The sequence below is a fragment of the Tinamus guttatus genome, unplaced genomic scaffold, assembly GCF_059628265.1.
Source record: "Tinamus guttatus ecotype Peru unplaced genomic scaffold, ASM5962826v1 Tinamus_guttatus_pri_ptg000782l, whole genome shotgun sequence".
Taxonomy (NCBI): domain Eukaryota; kingdom Metazoa; phylum Chordata; class Aves; order Tinamiformes; family Tinamidae; genus Tinamus; species Tinamus guttatus.
In genome coordinates this window covers 116,730-136,281 of record NW_028289316.1, presented here as the reverse complement: position 1 = coordinate 136,281, position 19,552 = coordinate 116,730, and the positions used below count along the sequence as shown (strand labels likewise).

The 19,552-nt window shown below is 37.1% G+C and overlaps 1 protein-coding gene across 1 annotated transcript in view; it reads left to right on the top strand.

Annotated features, from left to right (window-relative positions):
* The first annotated feature begins 8,830 nt into the window (after positions 1-8,830).
* The window catches only part of TMC1 (transmembrane channel like 1), a 67,112-nt gene continuing 56,390 nt past the window's right edge, over positions 8,831-19,552 (top strand). The window contains exons 1-3 of the mRNA XM_088537477.1: positions 8,831-8,864; positions 18,165-18,227; positions 18,389-18,761. Coding sequence (XP_088393603.1) covers positions 8,831-8,864; positions 18,165-18,227; positions 18,389-18,761 — 470 coding nt within the window. The remainder of the gene's footprint in view (positions 8,865-18,164; positions 18,228-18,388; positions 18,762-19,552) is intronic.

The window sequence follows — 19,552 nt, the reverse complement described above, 5'->3', positions numbered from 1 at the left end:
CATCTACATTGTACTTGAGGTTAGCTGTAAAAGCAAGGGAATGGAAAAGGTACTAATATAATTATGGTCCTACACAAATAGAAATCTATTGAGGTGATGGTGAGGACTGGAAGGTCTTAGAACTCAAGGGATTTCAGTCTTTTGGGGACCATTATCGAGGATTAAGGTCCAGTTATTTATATGAATGACTATTAAAACAGAAATGGACTTTGCTTAAGAGGAGGAAGTAGTTGAATGACCAGGTCAGTAAATCTGGAAACATTTATTTATTCCTGTCCATCTGCCTGTCTATCTTTGTCCATATGTTTGTCTGTCTGCCTGTACCAATTAGATATGCATTTTTCCTGTCTGAAGACATTCACAAAGTTATTCGTAGATTTTGAGATTTATAGACGTATTTTGGTTTTGTATCCATGTAGATTCAAAGTTCTGACTACATAGAAATAGTATTATTTTTCTAAAGCTGCCTTTCTTTTGAAGTGGTCTAAGGTGTATGTTCTGTTGCTTATCTGTCCAGTTTAATTCTGCAAGTGATATATTTTGCATTTAGCTGTGCCCATTTATTGGCAGAACCATCCGGCAAAGAAATGGGATTAGCATGTAGTCCCAGGACTGGACTATCTTCAGAGCCTTCTTATCTGCTGTAGCTCACTGCAATGCAGGTTTATTTCTGAAAGCTGTTTTGCTTTACAGCATATAAACATCCTGAAACCAAAGAAAATGTTGTTTATTCAACTGCCAAATTAACCAAGCATCACGCTAACCTCTTGCATCCAAATGGATGATCAGTAGACATACGAGAAGTCACAAGCAGAAACAATAACTGGTGTACCTTAATTTAAAGATGTTTGTTTTGCTGCTTCTAAGAAAGACTTTTGCTGGGTGGCCTTTACTTTCTTCAGCAGACAACCATTGTCATATTTCAGGTTGGACCGCAGGTTGTGAACTGAATGGAGCTCCAGGCTTCGAGTGAGAGAGAATCACATGCATTGACATCTGCTGATAGCAGCTAAAACTGCAGCCTCTTGCAAGAGATGGAGTTCCTTGTTTCAAAATATAATTCAAACAGTTTAGCAACACCTCTGTTTTATTTGGAGGGTAACATATCTGGAAAAGATGACACATCAGTCATCAGTACTGGCTGTGTTTCTGTCTATGCACATTTTTGTAGATTCAGTGGTAACTTCTTAAGATGTATGAAGGTTCTTTCCTGACACTTTTCATTATTGTGATAGATGAACAGTGACAGAAAAAAAAATCTTTCTCTAATTCCACACAAGTTAAAAGTAATAATTTATCCAATTAATATAATTTGATAGATATGCATATGGGGAACTGAAATTAATGGTTGACTTTGTAACAAAAGGACCAGAAATATGTGCTAAAAAACCTTCTTTCTTTCTCCTTTTTTGTTCTATTTGCTAAATGAGAAAAAGAGCCAGGGACTCAGTGGCTTTGACCATGGCTGTTGGGGAGTGAATAAAAAGAAATTCTGCTCCCCTGTGTGCCTCGAAAGCTTGGACAATGGAGGATGAGACTGCTGTTCATCAACCCTGCAGAGCCAGGGACTTCAGGAATAGCTCCATCCCCAAAAGATTAGTGAGGACATTAATGAAGAAGTGGAAAGTAAGACCACTCCACGGCAAATTCCACTTTTACTTTAGCAAAGGTTCTCTTTGCTAAAAAAATGCACTTGTCTTTCATCTTTAGCTAGCTTCAATTTTGCTTGTATTTGAAAAGGACCTGTGTATGCAGTGACTTCAGGTGATTATTGAAATATAAGATCTATACACTGTTACAGAAAATGTTAAAAAACCCTAAGCCCAGTTTAGCTCTAATTTTTCTGGCTAGGGAGTACTAGAGCTAAAGATTTGAACTAATGGTTAGTGAGAATGAACAGAGGAGGAAAAGAGCAGGTTTTCTCTACATTAAAATGCCTGGCCTCCTTGCGAGGATGGTTGGAAAGCTGATCCTGGCTGCAAAGCACCAGGGACATTGCTGATGTTAAGCCTCTGACTGTGGCATCTTAGCATGGCAGCTCATGAAAGTTAGTTTTGGTCTTCCAGACAGCATATAAGCTTATGCAATGAAAGAAAAGCTCACTTTTAAAGATCATAAGTTTTTAGCTTTCCGTAATTTATTCGGTAGCTGAGGATCTGCATTTTGCCCAAATTTTAGTAGTTTTGAGGCAAGCTTTAGTCTATGTTACATTTGCTGATTTTTTTTTCCAAAAGGACTTTGATGTTGTGAATTATTCCTTATAGGATATTGAATTTTATAGCTTTGGTTTTAATGAAGAATTGATTTTATGGTTTTAACCATATCTTTCAAGACTCAGTTTGTCTATCCAGGGCTGGGGCATACAGCTTGCACTTTTCCAGTCATTGCTGGCTTGTACATGCATGTATAATTTTATAGGTTGTCATGCTTTGTTTTCAAAGCTTTTTATCTTATTTTATCTTTAGCTTGTTCTGTGCTCACTTGATACAAGCATATTTATTTCACTAGTCAACTGTATTGTGGGATTTGTGTCTCAAGAGATTATTAATAGTCTAGGAAACCCATAACCTGAAGTTAACTTGAAAGTCTTTGACCTATTGTTGCCAAATGAAAAAAGCTGTTGTCATTCAACAGCTGTTTAAGAGGTCAGTAACAAATGAGTTCATAATTTCAAAGTCTTTCCTAATGAAGGGATGTCCATATTTTAAATGTGCACTGACACTGATTAGCATTTCTTCTGGCACATCAGCTCACCGATACAGAAATTAAAATACCTTGTCACTCATTTTGTGATTCCTATAACAACACTCAGGTAGATGGATTTAGTGAGAAATTTGTCAGATCAGTAGATAAAAAAAATCTAAATAGTATGCTTTCTTTTTCCCAGGTGAAAACAATTTTCTTGTCTAAAAGAAGACTTTTTTTGGTAGTATCTACTCAGTAAATACTGAGTAGATACTGAGTAGATACTACAAAAACTGTAGTTTCAACTCCACAGTTGAAAAACAAATCTGTTCTTCTAGTACTAGATTTTGTTCTGGTAGAACAATAGTAACTATTCATATGCTTAGCTTGCTTGACCTTGTCCTCTCAGGGCACTTATTAGTTCCTAGGAGAAGATGCTGTTTCAGAGCATTGGCGGATTATAGCAGTGTCATGAATAATCTTTCATGCAGTGGCTGAAGAATTTGTCATTGAATTGACTACTTGTTGCACCATTGTTCCCTAGATTCCTGCCTTTCAATTTTACCATATTCATTTGCTTGATTTTACTGACAGTGTGAAACAGTGGTATGAATAGACCAGTTCCTCTTGCTAAAGGCAGTGCACTCTGTCATTCTGGACATTTTTATTTATTTTTTCCACAGTATTTTGTTGTCCTGATGAAGCTGCAGTCTCAAGATTTTACTTTCTACTGGTTGACCATGATGGAATATGCTCTGATGCTCTTTGTCAGCAAAAAGAGAGTGTTATTAATTTTATAGCATTTGTCGCTTGCCTTGCCACTCTGGGGTTGTAATTCTATCATCCTAATATCTTCCTGAGGTAAATACTGGCCTGCTCCAAGAATGTTAGATGGTCAGAGCACAAACAGCACAAGAGAGAAGCTGATTTCCTTTTCCGCTGACATGCATGAAAAAAGGTTGTGTTGTCTGATCAGACCATGCCTACCAAGTCCTTCACAAAAAGGCTGCCTGAAAATTCTGCAAAAGCATGGCGTTGAAAATAGTCCCTATTTAATGTAAGGTTATCCAAGTGATGATCACTTGCATAAGAGTTATGTAGTATTGGAAAATGATTGTATCTGGTGTATGCTAAAGTTACCAGGGTATGCTGTCCACTGTTTCTGGCTCCTTCAGCCACATTATGCACATATATTCAAGTGCATGAAGACATGTTACAGTCAGTATTGTTTAAATCTAATCACAGAAGATATGAACCATGAAAGATCGCAGTTAGAGACAGAACTAGAGTCCCTCTATTGACAGCAGTTGCAGCTAAACACCAAATAAAATTATCTGAGCGTCGTGCCCATTTGTCAGTGTAGCAGGTGGTGGGAGCAGCCAGGCGTAGCAGACAATGTGCAGTATCAGATGGAATTATTAAAGAAAGCAGCTGTACCAATGACCATTCAGTCAGCCATTCATTTTGGCTAGGATAAAGACAAGAATAAGCTTCTAAGTAGAAAACAGCATTGTCTTTGGAAGATATATGTAAAAGCATTTTCAAAAAAACATCTCCCCAGTGCAATATATTTTCAGAATTAGCCTAAGGAACAAAAAGCATAGATATGCAGAAACTCTACTAAGCATTTCCCTTTTCTATTGAAAAAATAATTTGGCTGAATTTTTATGAATTTAAACCTTTCTTAAACTTCTAATAAAGCGTTCCAGTTAATGATGGAGTAATATAGATTCAGTGATCAAAATCAGTTTGGGTAAATATCTCTAAATAATATATGCCATGCAAATTTCTTCTGTTCTTGTTAACTGGCTAGAAAACTTAGAAAAAAATGCCTGTTGGTGGTTTCTGGATCAAGCTGAGACAGGAGTATGTATGTCTTTTCTATACTTAGATAATCTATGTTCTACTGATAGACATAATCACCTGGTTGAGAGGAAGAACATCTGGTTTTCAGAGGACATTATAGCATTTTGTAAATGTCAAGAAAAAATAAAAGAACTTCAAATGTCTGCAATTTCATGTGTTCTCTTTTTTTGATTTAGCTATTAAATTTTCATTTTCATTTTTTTCCCTCAAAAACAATTACTCAGAGGGTTTTTTGCTTGCAAAAACAGGATTCCGATATATCTGGGTGCCATCAGAGCGAGGTTACTTTTGCCTCTGTGACATGGTATTCCCTAATGAGTGCTCGAGAAGCTCATTCGAGCCAGCTTTTAGCAGTTTCCTTCATGAAAGTAATTAATCAGATTTGTCATCCCTAGGTACTGCCTGAGTGTCACCAGAGTGTTGGTGTCACGGCCCCACTGAGCTGGCGCTGCCCTGGCACCCTGTCCCATGCGGAGGACACTGCCCATCCCAAGGTCACAGGCTCTCCGGGCTCCTGCTGCTCTGGGACATCGGGGCATAATCACCCATTCAGCTGTGAAAAGATGTGAGATAATGAGGATGTTAGGCAAAGACCTGCTAGTTAATGCTGTGCAGACTCATCTGACTCATCGGGATGCAGCCGGTTAGGGAATGGTTGATGCAAGTATTGAGTTACACTGAAAAAGGCCTTTTGGTGGCACAACTGCAGTGTGTTCTCAGCTTGTTCTTGTGTCTGCTTCCAGAGATGCTTGCTTTTACTGTGTGCTTCCTTAGGGTAGGATGTAAATTTTGTATATCCACAAGCAAACTGGCATTTTAAAATCTCTTCCTCAAAGGAGCTACCTTTAGCAAAAAGGTCTGTGGAATATCATAAAAGGCAGTGTTTATTGCTCTAAGTTTTTCACTGCATTTATAGACTAATGGAAAGTGTACCATGAAACATGGAAAAACAAAAAAAAACACATTTCATCATGTTAGAATGGGTCTGCAGCTGATGTGCACAAGTTTGCAGGAAAAAAATGATTATTTCTTTGAGGGTAAGTTATGGCAGTATAATTTAAATTATGATTACAGGCAGAATTGGTATTTTCGGTTTTACTGAGGCACTAAAATGGGTACTAAATGTGGTTATGTCATCATTCTTTAGTGTCATCTTTGTTTTCCTTGGGCAGACTTATCTGTTTGGCAGAAAGTTATTGAATGGGTTATCAATTTAGTGGTATTAGCAAGAGATTTGGACCAACACTTCCCCCTTGTCCTTCACTGACAGAAATTCCATGAGTTCCAGCTGTGTTAAAGGGATAAGTGTATTCTTCAGTCTTTGCTTTTTGTATCAAGCTTCCATATTTTGACTATACAGTAAGCGTTCCTGACAAGGAAATAAAAGACTTGAATAAATAAAGAAAACAATGGAGCAAATCTGCTAACAATGGAAATTTTTGAAATGCTATGATGACCAACTCACTTAGGAATATACCCAGTTTTCTGAGTCTGTCTGTACTGAGAACATTTTCTCATTTATTTTATATTAAAACCAGTTGGTATTGTTCTGAATGTATGGAGCACTATTACATTGGGCTAAATGAAATCTAAGGCCTCTTTGCAGGACTAGAGAGGACCCTGCGTGCATGAGAACTGGCCATCCTCTCTGAATACTTATTTTTATCCCTATAACAATTGCACAGAGTAAGATGCTACCAAGCTAAGCTGGTACTGTTTGTCTTCAGTCCCTGTGCAGGGTTTAGCTCCCAAGGAAGAGCAGAAGCACGGATGCAGCCAGCCCCATGAAACATCGTCTCCAGCGGCAAGCCCGTCTCCAAAGCTGGCAGCCCCTCTCTGCCTTCCTGACCCTGCCTGTCCTTTCCCACGCCATGGCCCAGCTGGACCCCTCTGCACAGAGAGCAGTGCCTGTGGGGCCGTGCTGCCAGTGGGATCATTGCACTAAGCCGACTTAAGCAACCAACTATATTTGCTTTGATTAGTGACCCTGTCTTACAGTGCAACCCCGCAGGCAGGTCTAGTGGTACAACTAAGAGGGCAGCAAATGCTGAGTTGAAGCAACAACTGCCTTAAACCGTTTACCCCGTTCAAGATGAAACACTCTGGATAAACATGTTTATCTGCAGTGTGAACTACCCTGGAAATCAAAGGTAGGAGCTTGTGCAGATATAGCAACTCTTGCATCCATAAACCACAGACCAAACTGGTGACATTTGGCTTACTACACTAAAACGTTGGTGCATGTAGTAATAATATTAAACTAAAGCTGAACACTGACTGAGCAGACCTTGAGGAACAAATAAACTGAGATGTGTCGTTCAGCTATTTCATAGCTAATTCTCACTCAGGGATATTGTAGATACGGCTCATCCAGGGACCACACTCAGACTTTAGATTTTTAGTAGTTACCTTTGCTTCTTTAATATTAATGTAATGTCATTTTTTGATGCCAATTATTAGTAAATCGGGGAGCTCTTACTGAACAGTCATTTCCGTTTCATGTATCCAGCCAAATACTCTCCAATGTGGCTAACGAATGAAAATGAGGTATTACTGACTTTAATTTCTGAGGCTGACCTATACAGTTCAATCAAGTTTATTCTCCTAGTTTTACTGCAAAGGGGAAATACTTTGTAATAGTTCTTCTTTCTGCTTATTTTTGTGAGTATTTGCAGAATCAAAAACCTGCATGGCATTTTTGCCATATCTTTCAAGATTTTCTTCTTTCTGATGTTAAAGAAAGAGTATTAAATTAAACAGAAAACTTCTAACTGGATTTTTAGAATGTGCTTATTCTTTTCCTGAGTTCTTAAAATCATAGCTTATTAGACATGGTCTAACTGTGGATTTATAGACATGATTTGAATCTCTTCTTGCCTTTCATTTTGAATTAGAAATATTTTCCAGTCATATCAAACACAAGGAGCTAGGATTTCGTATAATGAATAATTTTAGAATGCAGTAAAAGATGTAAAAATAGTTCAGAAAATATGCTTTATAGACAAATGACTAGTTCCTAACTTGCATAAAAAGAAATATAACTTTCAATTGAATATACAGACTTAATTTGTCTGGGCATATTTGAACTATAAGGCATTAATATTCTAACACAATCGAGGCTATACCTGTATACTTTTGTCTCTAACTTTAATTTCAAGTCTGTCCAAAAAAACAACCATTAACATTTTCAGTACTTCCAAAAACCCCTGCTAAAATGTGGAAATGTGGAAATGAATGCACAAAGTATATCTCATCATTGCTTTTCCATATAAACGTATTTTGGGCATCTGAATTACAGGTGCAAAGATATGCAAATGATATTTATAGTAGCATGGATAAGAGAATGTATTTACTCAGGAACATTTAGGGAAGTGGGGCATTTTACTCATTCTTGTCCCTTTTTCTAGTTAGGTCACATTGAAAGAATTCTAGATGAGGAATACTAAAGACACTGTAGAAGAATGCTAGTTTAAATTATACTAAGACCTGCATTTTGTATCCTTTTATTTGTACCCTGTTGTTTCTAATCTTGTACTTCTAAACCTGATCTTCTGTCGTGTTGAATAAACTGTTGCTTTTTTTACCATTAAGATGTCTGGTGCTATAGAAGCAAGGTGAATCAAGGTAAAACTAGTAAACTTATTATGTAACATCTGCACAGAGGAAGAAGAAAGCAGTCTTAAGGAAACTGCAATGGCCAGTCATGCAAATTTAAACCAGCAGATTTATCAGCATAAGGCTCCTTTTGCTACGGTGTTTTAATCCATTGGGCAGGAATGCTTCTGGCTTTTAAAGCTATGGCTTTTAAACACAAGTGTAAAAGCTGTCCTTTATGAGAAAAAGTATCCATATAACTTTCACACATAAACACCACTGAAGTGCAGATATATAGCCTCAAAGTGCTCCCATGTGGATGATGTGCAACATTCTTGATCAAAAGGGCACTTAAGCATTTAAACAAAACTACTAGCCACAGGTGAGTATGCTGCAGGACAATTTTTCTGTTTTCAGCAGTAGTAATAAAGAAGGAGAACAAGTTCTTCCATTCTTTTGACCCTAGCATGCCAACCCTAAATAGTAAACTAAACATTCATGAAAAATTAATCACTTCGGAAATTAGTATCTTCTTATATTTCAGTCGGTGAAACTTCACCAGCAGCATCCGTGCACCGACAGACGGGATGATGTTGATGTGTTACACTTTATCCTGAACTACTCAACCTCCAGGCACTCTCCAGTGTAGGTGGCAGTGGGAGCAGCCCTGTGAAATACAGTCACGATGCCTAAACATGAAAAGCCAACTGAAGGAAATGGTAATTACAAATATAATTATACATCTCATACAAGTATTCATTTTCTGCATGTAGCTCAACAGTGTGTAAGTTTTGCTTTCTTCTTGTTCTCTCTGATAGAAGTTAATCTTTGTCACAATACATTATCTTTTGTTCAGAACTGTATTTTGCTTGGCTTTTGAATACAGCTTTCCTGTGAACTGGCTAATTATAGGATGGCAATGTAATTCTCCACTACATGGTAAATCTCAAAACAATGCAACCCCAGGCCTGTTGCCTGACTCACATTTATATATAACTTATAGGGACAATTAAAAAAATAAAGATATTTTATGACTCCTGTAAACTGCACAGAGACTAACCTTTCATTGCTTTCAGTATTTAATATTAAATTAATACAACAAATACTTTATAGTCAGATAAAACATTTAAAAAAATCTATACTGTTACTGTCGTATTATATTCTGAATTTTAAAAATGTTTTCGTAGGAAATTTGGAGGGTTTTCTTGTGCATAATGATTTATCTTGTCAAAGAGTGAAGCAACTCTTGGATATGGGAAGTACTTTGAGTTCTCATGGGCAACACTGCCCTTTCCAAAATATTAATCTTTTAAAATATGGAATGGGTGTGACATTTCTAATATTCAGAATGGAACGAGATTGCCAGGGACCTTCTTCTTAGGTGTTTTCTGACGAATTCATTAAATCTCATTGAGTAAGGCTGATATTGCTAAACATTTATTCCTATGTTTTTTCATCCAAATTCATAATGAACAATAATAAAAAAGATGAATTCTGCCTCTGTAGAAAACACAACAAAGGACTGCTCATCATTTTCACTTGTTCACTTTTGAGTCCATCCTATATTCTTACCTCTTTTTATCTGAGCGCCTTCCTTTTTATTTTCTTTTCCAAACTGTTTTCTATACATACCTTCGCAGAATGATTTACTTTTCAAGCAATGTGTTCTAATGGAGTTTATTCTAATATAAAAGAAACACAACATTTCATGTAACGTAGGCAATATATGTATAGGGTTCGATATTATTTTGCTGAATAACAATTATATATATACATTTTTATATAAAAACAAACGATTTTTCTTAGAAAATCTTTTTTTTTTTGTATTTAGTCTAAACTTCTGCCTTCCAGTCACACATATATCACTGAATTAATTTATCTGCTGCTTTAGTTATTTTATTATTCATCCAAAAATGTGTTTTTACAGAGGACAACATGCCCAAGGTGAACAAAACCCACATGTTTTACCAGGAAAGTTTGAAATCTTTAGATTGTGGCATGAAGATTACTCTTTAGGCAAATTTTGTATCAAAATGTATCCTATTTGTAATTTATAATAACATCTTATTACCTTAAAGATAGATATGGATTTATTTAGATAGGAGATCATGTGAGTAAAGGCAAGTCTCTGTCTTGATTTAAGAAATGTGAATTGAGTGTTGTTGTATGCAGGTATGAGACATATTCAGAGTGTGGTTCTGAGTATATCTTTAATTTAAAATATCCTGAGTATTGGATCTAGTTAGCAAGGGCTCAGGCACTGAACTAGTTGCAGTCCGATGTGTGATATTTTGCTTCACTATTGCTAACAATCCCAAAGAGTAGACTTGCAAAGAAGAGACCCCAGGAGAATTGCAGAAATGCAGTCTAAGGTCATACATTTTTTCCTTTTTGATTTCTGTAACTCTAGCAGAGTCCAAATTTGACCATTCTTCTTGTCTTGGCATGTCTTCTGCAATCTCTAGGATATATGCAGTTATCCTAAGTTCATGAACAGGAGTTCCTTTGTCTAAGCTCCTCCTATGAGGAAAGAAACCCAGGGGACAAATGATCAGAATGGATGTTTGAAGTATATGCAATAGAAAGTGCTTCTTTTTGTATACCTGCAATATGAGGAGATGGTCACCTGTAGATACCCATGTTAAAAGAGCTGTCTCATTATAGGATCCACCAAAGATGCTGCATCTGAAACTTGAGCATAAGCTGTTTTTTCAGTATTAACACATTTTCTTCCCATGTTAACAGTAGTATGAATAATGGGATAAGTTAAGTAAATCAAGCTCAGAACTTGGAAAGGTCAGAGTGGTATGATTTACTGCATTCTCATGCTTCCCTAAATACACTGGACATTTAATATTCTGATCCTAATTCTTGCAATTAAGACTACAATGAAAGTGAAAATTTGCCTACTATCAAACTAGCAGTGTGATAATGTAACCCCAACCTATTTTTTTTTCCTACAGTAACTAGTGAGTTCTGAAAGCTTGTTGGATTTCTAGTCATAATCTGTCCATAAAACTGGACATCTTGGTTAGATGTTCACGCAACATAGGTACAGAACTTTGGCTATATCCACAGGTACTCTGAAAGAGCTAATGGTATGTGAACTTATACTCTCACGAAGGAGGTGAAATGCTGAGGAGTCCCTCACTGAATTATTTTGCTTCTTTCCTGTCTAATTTAGGGTTTATGATAGCAAACTGGCCTGATTCTTCTGGCCTGAAATCATGCAATAAACATATTTAAGCCTGAAGGGGATCTTTGCCTGAGATGGAAATTTTGACATGCAAAATGAGAGACAGCATTCAAAGCCTTTCTTATGGTACAAACCATAAGGAAATTGGAAAGAGAAGAGCATAATCATGCCCAATGCTAGTCACAGTGCCAACTTGATTTATTTAACCTGGACAGTCTCTGTTATTGTAGCAGAAGTTTTGTAACTTTTCCTTACCAATAGATACCAATGAGCATTTTATAAGAGAGGAAGCTTATGCTCCTCAGGCAACTTTTGGAAACCCTTTGGGTATAGACTTGTGAAGACCACTATATGTGTATATATATATATATATAAAGATGAATAAGCCTTCTCAGATGCAAATGATTTCATGATATGTTAGGATAAATACTCTGTCTATTTTATTATTTATGTCCTTGTTAGTACAGATGCTGAAAAATAATCGCTGCTTTCTAGTGTGAGTGTAATTGAAGAGAAACTATTATTTTACTCCATAAATTCATATCTAATGCTGGATAGGATACTTTTTCAGCTTTTGACTTTCAGTTTTGTACATATACGGAAGGAAAAATTGTAATAACCCCTGGGAACAAAGAGAAGGAAAGTAAAACATGGTCCACAACATGACTTTTCTGTGTTTCAATTTATATTCCTTAAAAGAAAAATACAAGGTATTCTTAAGGACAATATGCTGTGGATCAGGCTTAGTTTTCTATTAGTGTGAATACGGGGAATTCTTTCCTTCTTAAATACAGTTACTGAAAAGGCAGAATAAGTGATGGATCCCTAAACAGTGAAGATAATAGGAATTTTGCAGCCACTTATTTTGGTGTGCCATAACTATATAGGATGGTTAGCACAAACTGTAGATCAGGCCACTTGGCTATTCTACTGTCAGGATGGACAGTATTGAAAGGCTTTCTGCAAGTTCCGTATTTCAGCTTTTCCTCTTAACACCTGGTAATATGTGACAAGTATCTTGTGTTTCTTTGGCGTCCAGGAAGTTAGAACAATGATGAAAGTCTTTAGGGTTCGGTAAAGAAGATGTTAAAAAGTCTCCATAGATTCTGTAAAGAACTTTACGGATTGTAGTCAGAAGACATAACTTTGATGGTTCTGTCATTTGATGAAATATAACAAGAAACACAACAGGAGCATAACTGAATAAAATTTGCCCATCTTAAGCTATTTCTGTTTTCTTTAGGCATTTTTTAACTATTGATGTTTTCTAAGAATAATATTCTGAATCTAAGTTATGTAAAAAGCTGGTAGATTATAAAACAGTAAGGGAAAATCTGTTCGGGAATCTGTTGGCAAAACCTATTTTGCCTATTTATCAGATCCTAATTGCTGAAATGGAACATTATTAAAGATAATTGAGACATTTTAGACAGATGTGAGAAACTTATCTGGATGTCTCCCTATCATATAAATTTTCTCTTGAGACAAGGAGGAAGCTGTTTTGAACCATCAGGTTTACAAGCAAGAGTTTCACAGAGGAGGACATAAAGAAATCTGAAAATAAAACTGCAATAGAAATGTTATATTAGATTTGTGGTGCACATCTGAAAATTAAAGTAGAGAGAAAATGATATTTGTTAGCCTAGAAAGAAAGAAACAGATTTTTGGATTTGGTTTTGCCACCTACTCTGTTATTTCATGGAAGATAAGAATTAGATTTGCTGATTCTGGATCTGGGACAGAGACAATAGTGGAAAATATTAGATATGACTGAGTTTGGAATACACTGACATCTTGTTTCTTAAGGCCACATATATATCCCTTCTATTACTCCGGAAGAGGAATTGTATATGTCATGATTCCTGCATTCTCAGGCTCAGTGCTGGCAACTTTTAAAAACTCGGCTTTACCAAAACTCTGCTATTCCAGCCACTGCAGATCTTCTTCTAACCTCCTGAGAGGGTGTTATAATAGAAGCAAGCTTTTCAGAAGTATTCATCAAACCAATCAAGCATTTGCTTTACATGGCAAAAGGAATACACAGATGTTTCAGCATCAGTAATACCACTTAGGACTTTCTTAGGTGTTATTGACTGAGCAAGATACATCTACCTGATGTGTCAAGGATGGGCCCGGCCTAAAGCTTGATTTGGGTGTCAGCCCTTGCTCAAGGGTGTGTTTGGAGTTTTGTGCATATATCTGTATTCAGTGTCATTCTTTACCTTTCTATATGAGTCACGAGGGGAGCTGGACTTGTTGCCATTGCACTGTAATCTCCATCTTGCGGATGGGGTTCTTCATATGCATTTATTGCCTACCACTTAGATCAATATCATCTTGCATTGCTGATGTCCCTGTGTGTTGGACACACAGTTTCTCAGCTGTCAAGAATGACATCTTTCTGGTACTGCGAAAAACCAGTGGAAGTACAATAATTGCTTGCCGGGATCTGTCTGGTCATGACCTAGCTCACTGATGTAAAAATTAAATAATACAGCAAAAAAAAATTATAATGCATACAAAAAAAGGATAGTATTTTTTAAACCATACCAAAACAAGGCAAAGACACAAGATATCTTTGCAGCAGATGGTTATACTTGGTGGCAGTGTGAACAGTAGTATTCCAACAGTAGACCAAGTTTTATGGGCTAATTCCACGAATCACTATCCCTCTCACAATGAAAAATCAGAGGAATTTTGTCAGTAAGAAGACAAGTGTAAAGAAAATAAGAAATCTGAGTAGCATTCTATGAAATCTGTATTATTTACCATTTTTGTATTCGCATCTCATTTTCCCAAATTGTTTGTATTATTTACCAAACAGTTTGGGAAAATGAGATGAGAATACAAAAATCCCCACAGTCCTAATTTCCAAGTCAGGAAACCTGGATGACTAGGATGAGCAAGGCTGCTTATTAACTGCCCCATACAGTGAAGGCTTCTCAGAGCCCATAAATTTTGTTTTGTTGTCTATTTGCTCATCAACCAAAGTGACAACATTTTGATTTTTGTTCTGAGCTGTCTTTTGCCGTTTGATACCTTGTCTTCACTGCAGTCTTTAGCTGATATGCTCATGCAGATTTTCAGTGCTTCTGAGCCTAGTGTGGTTGGTTTATTTTTTGCTATAGACTAAAAGCTAAAGGAGGTTTTGTGCAAAAAAGACAGAAACTGATTGAGTTATGGACTTTATCTCCAAATATACTTAGTAATATCCATGTACTAGAAAGCACTATCTGGGAATAGATTACAGCTGAAGAATAGTTTGCTCTGAGGTCACATTACCTCAAATTAGCTGACCAAGAGTTTAATGACCAAAATTAGCCCTGTGAATATTAATACAGTGAGGAAATGAGGTCCGACTAGCCCTTCTCTGAAACAATGAGCAATTCTAGACATCGCTTTAGTGAGATTTAGTTGCTTTCAGTGAAGGTTATATATCTCTTCATTAAGTTTTCATAAGTGGGATCATACAAAGATCTGTTTGAAAAAGCAGAAGACAAACTGTAGAGCTAAAAGGATCCTACACTCTCATGTTTTGGTTCTTGCATGAAAACCAAGCCGGACATTGACAGTGCTCTTCAATTTTACTACAGGGTGATAATTGAGTACCCAAGGAACATTTCTCTACTGTTTCTCTATCTTGTGGTTTATAGAGGATGTTTTAAATTCAGTGCTAAAATAAATTCAGATTTATTTTCCCCATGAAATGCAATCTGTGTGTAGTTGAGTTGCTTCTCCAATAATTCAATGAGACAGGTTTTGCCACAAGCAACTGAAGTGCTGAGTTATGAACTGCTTAGCATCTAGCTTTCCTCTTTGAAAAATATTCCAGAGTTAATGATCTGAAGTAGCTTTCTAGTAATAATAGTGTTAAGCACATTAATGATAATTTATCACTCTTACTGCTCAAATGCCCAACCAATTAATGTCACCAGTCTTTCAAAGAGATGAGCAAAACCCCAAAACATAGAAAGACAATTATCATACAGGCTGTCTGCATTACAGTTCTCTCATTACAGGGAGACATATTCTCATTACAGGGAGCTATAATGTGGGTGCAGGAGGGGGTGACTATTTAACTGTGTACCCATCAATGGTTACACGAATGCATGCAGAACAGATCTCAAGGCAATTAAAGCTCCTTCTTTTCCCCTTCTGCTCGTGACAAAGCTCACAACATAATACAGTGCGCAGTGTACTCAGGCAAAGGTGAGGGCATGGCCTCTTCTATTTTTTTCTAAAAACAAATTCTAGTACTGTGCTTTTTGCATCGCACCTAAAGTCCTTGGGAAATCTCTCCTTCTCTGGGTATACCGCAAAGAGACAGAGAAAATCTGTTTGCATTATTTGATGCAGCACAGACAAAATTTGCAAATTTTTAGTATGAACCAAGCAACGTGCATTGCATCAAGACTCAAATGACCTAACATTAATTTTCTGTTTAACATGGAAGTGGTGAATCACAGAATCATAGAATGCTTAAGGTTGGAAGGGACCTCTAGAGGTCATCTAGTCCAACCCCCCTGCACACGCAGGGTCACCTAGAGCACGTGGCACAGGACTGCGTCCAAGTGGGTTTGGAAGATCTCCAGAGAAGGAGACTCCACAACCTCTCTGGGCAGCCTGTTCCAGTGCTCTGTCACCATCACTGTTAAGAAACTTTTCCTTAAGTTCCTGTGGAACTTTTGGTGTTTCAGTTTGTGGCCATTACCTCTAGTTCTGTCGGTGGCCACCAGTGAAAAGAGACCAGCACCATCCTCTGCACTCCCTCCGTTGAGGTACTTATAGACACTGATCAGGTCCCCTCTCAGCCTTCTCTTCTCCAGGCTGAACAGGCCCAGCTCCCTCAGCCTCTCCTCGTAGGGCAGGTGTTCCAGGCCCCTCATCATCCTCATAGCCCTGTGCTGGACTCTCTCCAGCAGCTCCACATCCCTCTTGTACTGTGGAGCCCAGAACTGGACACAATACTCCAGATGTGGCCTCACCAATGAGGCTTTTTTTTTTTTTTAAAAAAAAAAGCAAAGTAAGCTCAGACACTTATACTAAACATGTTTCCTATCTCTGAATGATGACAGCATTCTGAAGTTCAGCCTGGTATGATAATTTTTACATTTTTCAAAAAACATCTTTGAAGTTGGACTGGTGTTTCTTGAGTTTGTCTTTAGTTGCACTGTTCTTCTAGCTGTGTGATTCTGTGTAATCACTGGTTGTTTTCTAGTATCTTTACAAGTTAATATCCACTTATTTTTATGCTTTTGTAGTTTTTTTTTTTAATATGTTTTCTTTATCACTCAGATGATTGAGTTTATAGATAAACAGAATGAGCACACAGGACTACTCCTGATTAGCAGTTCAGACACATCCCATCTGGTAATACTGACAGTATTTCATGAAGCAATCTGTAACTCTTTATTTAGCTTTATGCTTTACCTGAAATATTCAAACTTCCACATTTGTTGCCCCATGCAGTCGTAATTAATTAAACCCAAACAACTACATTCTGCTGGGCGTAAATCTTCGTGTTGCATCATCCCTTGTTTCTGCTTTCACTCCTATGCCAATGTTATGCCAATTTTTGCATGATATATTTCCAGTGCTAATGTCTGCTTCAGTGTATATGGTAAGCCTCCAGCTTTTTGCTTATTTTGTTCACTTATCACAAGCTGCAGTGAAGCCAATCTTGTATCATTAAAGTGCTTCCCAGGAATTTTTCTTTGGCTGGAAGAGATCAGCAAAAGCATTAGTTGCAAATAAAAGACCATGGTCCTATTGTTCCATGCAAAACACCTCTTTAGAAGTGTCTGTCTCCATCTTTGCAAGCTTTCTATAGCAATGTAATGGTCTTTGTCAAATGCAGATCTGATTGCTGTCAGCAACAGAAGGCAGAATGAACAAAAGAGCGCTTATTTTCACATTCTGCTGATTATATTGAATGATAATATTTTTGCATAATCTTAAAAAAGTATTGTGCATATGTTGTGGAAATGCTAGATAATACTATTATAATGAATTTCTATGTGGAGGGAATTTAAACTCTGCAGACATCCCTGTTTTACAATGTTTGATTCAGGCTAATAGTTCTGAGTGTTCTCATCAAACCCATACAACCATGTATTCCTTCATATAGTTCACTGATGTATCTCAAATACTACCCTACATCTACAAACTCAAATACACTTCAATAAAGCTTTTTGGCTTCTGGTTTCTCAGGTACTAGGTATATGGCTTCTAGGAAAAAGGCAACTGGCTGTTTCATATTACACAGTAGACTATGTAAGCTACTGTGTAATATGTTCAAATAAATATTTTCAGAGATAATATTAATTGTCACACGTGCTTATCTTTCCCATATATGTTTAGTATCCTTGTGGCTATAATATATATGAAAGAGAACAGTATTGTTATTTCTCCGTATGTGCATGGTCCCGATTTCAAAGCGTACAGGATAAATGATCTGCCCACTTCTCTGCTTATGAAAAGGTAGCAGAAGAAAGTCTTTCAATGAACTGAGTATTAATCTTTAATAACAGTAAACTACTTAAGCAAGGCATTCTACACAAATCAAAAATGTTTTTAACAAGTCTGAGACCATTTTTCATTTCCCTTCTTCTCTTCTCCATATTGTGGCATGTTGCTAAGTATGATGCTTTTTTTTTTTTTCCACAGTTTTTCTCTCCTACTTATTTTCTTAAGAAAATGAGGATGTTCTTCATGGCATCACTTTAAGGCTTGCTTATCTGAGTGCTAATGGACACAGTAACTATTGCTTCTGTTTTTACTTTTATTCCTAACTAACAGGGCTTTTTTTTTTTTTTTTTCTTAGGTGGCAGCAGTGTTGACAAAGAAGGCAGTGCAACTGAGAATTATGAAAATGTCATAGAAATAGGTAACTAGGTGTGGATAATGCTGAGGCTACACTCAGAAGTTTTTGCATTATGTGTGGGTTAGGTTTCGGGTTTGAATTTTGGATATTGGGTTTTGGGTGATGAAGCAGGGAAGATTCCCTTCAACATACTGATTTCTCTTGTGTTTTTCTCCCCATCATAGACAAAGAGAGGAAGAAAGCAACATCCAGAACCAGACGGGGACATGCCAGAGGGAGAGCCAGACATGGTGGTGAGGAAGATGGGGATGATGATGAAGATGTGCCGAGGAGAGCTGGGAATCGCAGGCACAGAAATAGAAGAGGACGTGGAAAAGCATCTGGAAATGAGGGCAGTGATTCAGAGGTGGAATCTCGCAAAACTAGGAAGAATCAGGCAAATGAGAAATCCAAGGAAGATGATGAAGAAGAAGATGAGAAAGGATGTAAAAGTGGGAAAGGAAAAAATGAAAAAAAACAGGATAAAAAGTCTGATAAGAAAGGGAAAAAAGAGAAGGCCAACAAGAAGAAAAAAGACAAAAAGAAATCAGGTTCAGGGTAATTCAGCATATTCCTTTTTTATTTTTTTCTTAATATGAAACCTATTGTCTGATGTAAAACCTGTCTTCATTTTCATCTGTTAAATACTGGGATTCAATACAACTTCTTTTCTCATTAGAGCCCATTTTGAGCTGGATAGATTTTTTATATTTGTTTTTATTTTTTGGTAGTGATTCAATTCTGATTGAGATGGAAACTTTCCACAAAACTGAATCCATTGCAATGGAGTGAAGTCAGGAAGGTGTCGTAGGTCAGGGTCCAGGTGAGACTCTTGGAGACAATCAGAAATACCCTTCCAGATCACCAGTACCTGATCAAAGACAAACCCAGTCATAATGAGCAGGAACTTGAGGCTGGCTCCTCCTTATTGTGTTAGATTCCCTAAATTTATGAGCTCTGGAGAAAGAAAAGGGGCCAGAAAAAGGATCTGAAGGAGAGAATGGCAGAGCACAGAATTCAACAAGCACCCAAGGTCTAGTTTTATTTCTGGTGTGGAACTTGGTGTGAAAAATCTTGACACTTTTCACAAAATAGAGTTCTTGTTTCCAAGCCTGGTTTGGGCCAACTTTTCACAAAAGATCAGCCCCATACCTTGCAGGAGTCAGGAACTGAGGTGAAACTATCCAAAGCTCCCACTGAAATATGCCTAGCCACTTTTCCAAAGCATTTTAAGTGGAGGTCTTTGGGAGATTCCACATGTACCAAGCACTTTTGAAAATATCTTTTTACTTTTTTCCTGCTCCCTGTCCATTTTTGTGTTTTTGAAAGGAAACAACTTCTGGGAGTAA